The sequence below is a fragment of the Monodelphis domestica genome, chromosome 3, assembly GCF_027887165.1.
Source record: "Monodelphis domestica isolate mMonDom1 chromosome 3, mMonDom1.pri, whole genome shotgun sequence".
In the NCBI taxonomy this organism is placed as follows: domain Eukaryota; kingdom Metazoa; phylum Chordata; class Mammalia; order Didelphimorphia; family Didelphidae; genus Monodelphis; species Monodelphis domestica.
Window position 1 is genome coordinate 166,358,161 of NC_077229.1, and position 3,404 is coordinate 166,361,564.

General features: G+C 37.9%; 1 protein-coding gene across 1 annotated transcript; it reads left to right on the forward strand.

Annotated features, from left to right (window-relative positions):
* Window positions 1-943: 943 nt before the first annotated feature.
* Window positions 944-2,495, forward strand: LOC100030989 (heat shock factor-binding protein 1-like). The gene has a single exon (XM_056820863.1). It carries the CDS (start codon window positions 969-971, stop codon window positions 1,197-1,199), a length of 231 nt encoding a protein of 76 aa, XP_056676841.1. The 5' UTR covers window positions 944-968; the 3' UTR covers window positions 1,200-2,495.
* Window positions 2,496-3,404: the final 909 nt, after the last annotated feature.

The window sequence follows — 3,404 nt, forward strand, 5'->3', positions numbered from 1 at the left end:
TTGAGAAATATTAATCCAGCAGGAGGCAAACTGAGTGCTGGGGCAGGAGGTAAGTCCTGCCTGGGGAGGGGATCCACAGATGCTTTCTTCTTCTTCCTGTTGTCTCCCTTCAGCTTGAGCTGAAGCTTCACTTTGCTGGGGTTACTCAGCTCCATTATCCGCTCCAGGAGTTATCCACTCCAGAACTCGTTCTTAACCCCTCCAGAACCAGTACCTGGGTGCTCTCTCTGGGTCTCTGTTTGAGTCCAGTCTCCAGGCAACAGGGTAAATCCATTGCCCCTCATAGGGGGAGGGCTACTGATAGGTAACTAGTATTAGTACAATGTGCAGGCAGCAGGGTCCCCATTCTTTCCAAGATCTTGCTGTAAAGTAGCTCAATTTCTCAGCAGCTAAAGCTGAAATATGTGTTTTCTGATGGCTTTAGGCAACCCCTGTGTTACTGCCCGGGTTGTGACCCACAGGTTGAGAACCGTTGATCTAGAGTGTTTACATTTCTGGGAGCAAGTCAAAGATGAGGGCAAGTACCTCTCTCCTATAGTTTCCCCAACTTGGACCTTCCATAGTAAAGTTCTTTTAGACATCCTCTGATTCTTAGCAAGAAAAGATTTCAAAAGTGTCATAATGCTCCTTGCCCCCAATGTTGCTTCTTCTTTCCCCTGGTGATCTCCATGCTCTTGCCTCTGATCTTTCTCTGTCCTTAACATCTTTTTCCATTCTGGATCCTTTGCTCAAAGTAATCTTTTCTTTGGGAAAATATGGGAAGGATTGTCAGAAGATAAAGGGATAGTTTATTCTTCTTGAACCCTGAAGACAGAATTAGGAGCATTGAGTGTGTAAGAGTTTAGATTTAGGTTTTTATGCTAATATGAAAGTTTTAAAGTAATATTGTGGCTACTGATTTAAAGATATTATAATTTAAGTCAAAACTGACTTTAGGGGGAAACCGACTGAAGTCTGGAGCCGGAGTAATGGTGGAAACAGACCCCAAAACTGTACAGGACCTGACCGCTGTGGTTCATACACTTCTCCAGCAGAGGCAGGACAAATTTCAGACCATGTCAGACCAGATAATTGGCCGAATTGATGATATGAGCAGTCGCATTGATGATCTGGAGAAAAACATCGCTGACCTTATGACCCAAGCAGCAGTGGAAGAAATAGAAGGGGAAAACAAAATGCCAACTACACGTAATAGTTAAAGATTTTGTTAATCATTTCGAGTGAACTCTTGAAAACGTTTTTCACAAGCCAAGAGGTGAAGGAACAGATTTTCTCAACTAACTACTGTGTGCAACATTTTTTTTTAAATTATAGAACTTGTATTCCTAGAATATGCAGTTTAGTTAGGTTTCAAGGTGATTTATTTTTTGATTTCTTGTATGTGATAGCTTCAACTATATGACATAAAATGTGTAAATGTTAGTAAACTGAAATTCTGACTACTCTTGGCTAAAATTTTCAAAATTTTTAGTGCATTTTTTGTCAGGTCATTTGTCATTCCTTTTGTAGTCATTTCAGTTTAATAAGAAATTGGTACAGGTTTTTTTTTTAAAGAAATGTATTAATTTTTTCAACTGTTATCATATTCTCTTTGTGAACTGAAGTACCTAGAGTCAACGGTTCGTAATTCTTAGCACAAAATTACTGTTGTACTATAACAAATAAATGGTATGTTGACCATATTTTTAAAGCAGACAAAAAAATTGAGCATTTTGTATTTGTGTCATTGCTATGTTTCCAAGATTGAGAACTATACTTAAGAATCTACTGTAAAAAGCCCCAGAAAGGAGCTGAAATTGAATGATTGTAACTACTGCCACTTTTTAATACACTAGAGGATTTGGATGGTGACAATAGTATCTCAGTTCCTCTCAAATAACAAGGACAGAAAATAACCTATAAAGATGCATTACATTCACTGATTGGAATTTCATGTGGTGTAACAATTCAGTCTTCAGTAATATCAAAGATGCTTATTGTAAGAACATGAGGGGGTTTCAAAACCCACTTTCTATTTACTTGTGCTACTGACTTTAAAAAGCATTTGTCAATTAGAAGAAAAAGCAAGTGGCCATTGTGAATCCTTGCATAGTGACTGATAAATGCCCTTATTGTAAGCTTGGATTTTTTTAAGAAAAATTGTGTTTTATTGTTTACCTTTTTTCTTAACTAAATGCTTGCAGAATAACACTTTTATAATAGATTATAGGTGGAATGGAAAATACCAAACATCTTCATCATGACATCCCTTTCTTTTTATCAAGAGGTAAGGGACAGAGATTGGACACCCAGATGACTGATTCATCAGATTGATCTTGAATTAAAAAAGCAAAACAAAAACAAAGTCAAGATAAGCTGAAGGATGATCTAGAAGTAGAGGGAACCATTTTTCCTGGAAATGAACTTTTAAGTGAATATTTTGTGATTGTAGGAGAAATTTTCTGTATCACCAGATAGTTTATTGTATTGTTATATATAAATGGAATAAAGCTACGAAATAATTGTTGTAAAAAAAACCTGACTTTAGTAGTGTTTTTTAAAATTTGGTCAATTTCAAACATTATTCCTTGGTTACAAAAATCATTTTCTATTCCTCCCTGCCCTCTCCCACCCCTCCCATAGCTGATGTGCAGTTCCACTGGGTATTGCATGTGTTCTTGATCAGAACCCACTTCCGTGTTGGTATTTGCACTAGGATGTTCATTTAGTGTCTATATCCCCAATCATATCCCCTTCGACCCATGTCATTAAGCAGTTGTTTTTCTTTAGTGTTTTTACTTCCATAGTTTTCCTCTGAATGTGGATAGTGTTTTTTCTCCTATAACCCTCTGGGTTGTTCAGGATCAATACATTACCACCATGGAGGAGTCCATTACATTCTATTGTACCACAGTGTATCAGTCTCTGTGAACATTGTTCTCCTGGTTCTGCTCCTTTCACTCTGCATCACTTCCTGGAGATTGTTCCAGTTCCCATGGAATTCCTCTACTTTATTATTCCTTTTAGCACAATAGTATTCCATCACCAACATATACCACAATTTGTTCAGTCATTCCCCAATTGACGGGCATCCCCTTGTTTTCCAATTTTTGGCCATCACAAAGAGCGCAGATATGAATATTCTTGTACATGTCTTTTTCCTTATTATCTCTTTGGGGAAAAAACCCAGCAGTGCTATAGCTGGATCAAAGGGCAGACAGTCTTTTATCACCCTTTGGGCATAGTTCCAAATTGCCCTCCAGAATGGTTGGATCAATTCACAACTCCACCAGCAATAAATTAGTGTCCCCACTTTGCCACATCCCCTCCAGCATTCATTACTTTCCATAGCTATCATGTTAGCCAATCTGCTAGGTGTGAGGTGATACCTCAGAGTTGTTTTGATTTGCATCTCTCTGATTATC

Coding starts and splice junctions, on each gene's coding strand:
- LOC100030989 (XM_056820863.1), top strand. CDS start 969: ATGGTGGAAACAGACCCCAAAACTGTACAGGACCTGACCGCTGTGGTT.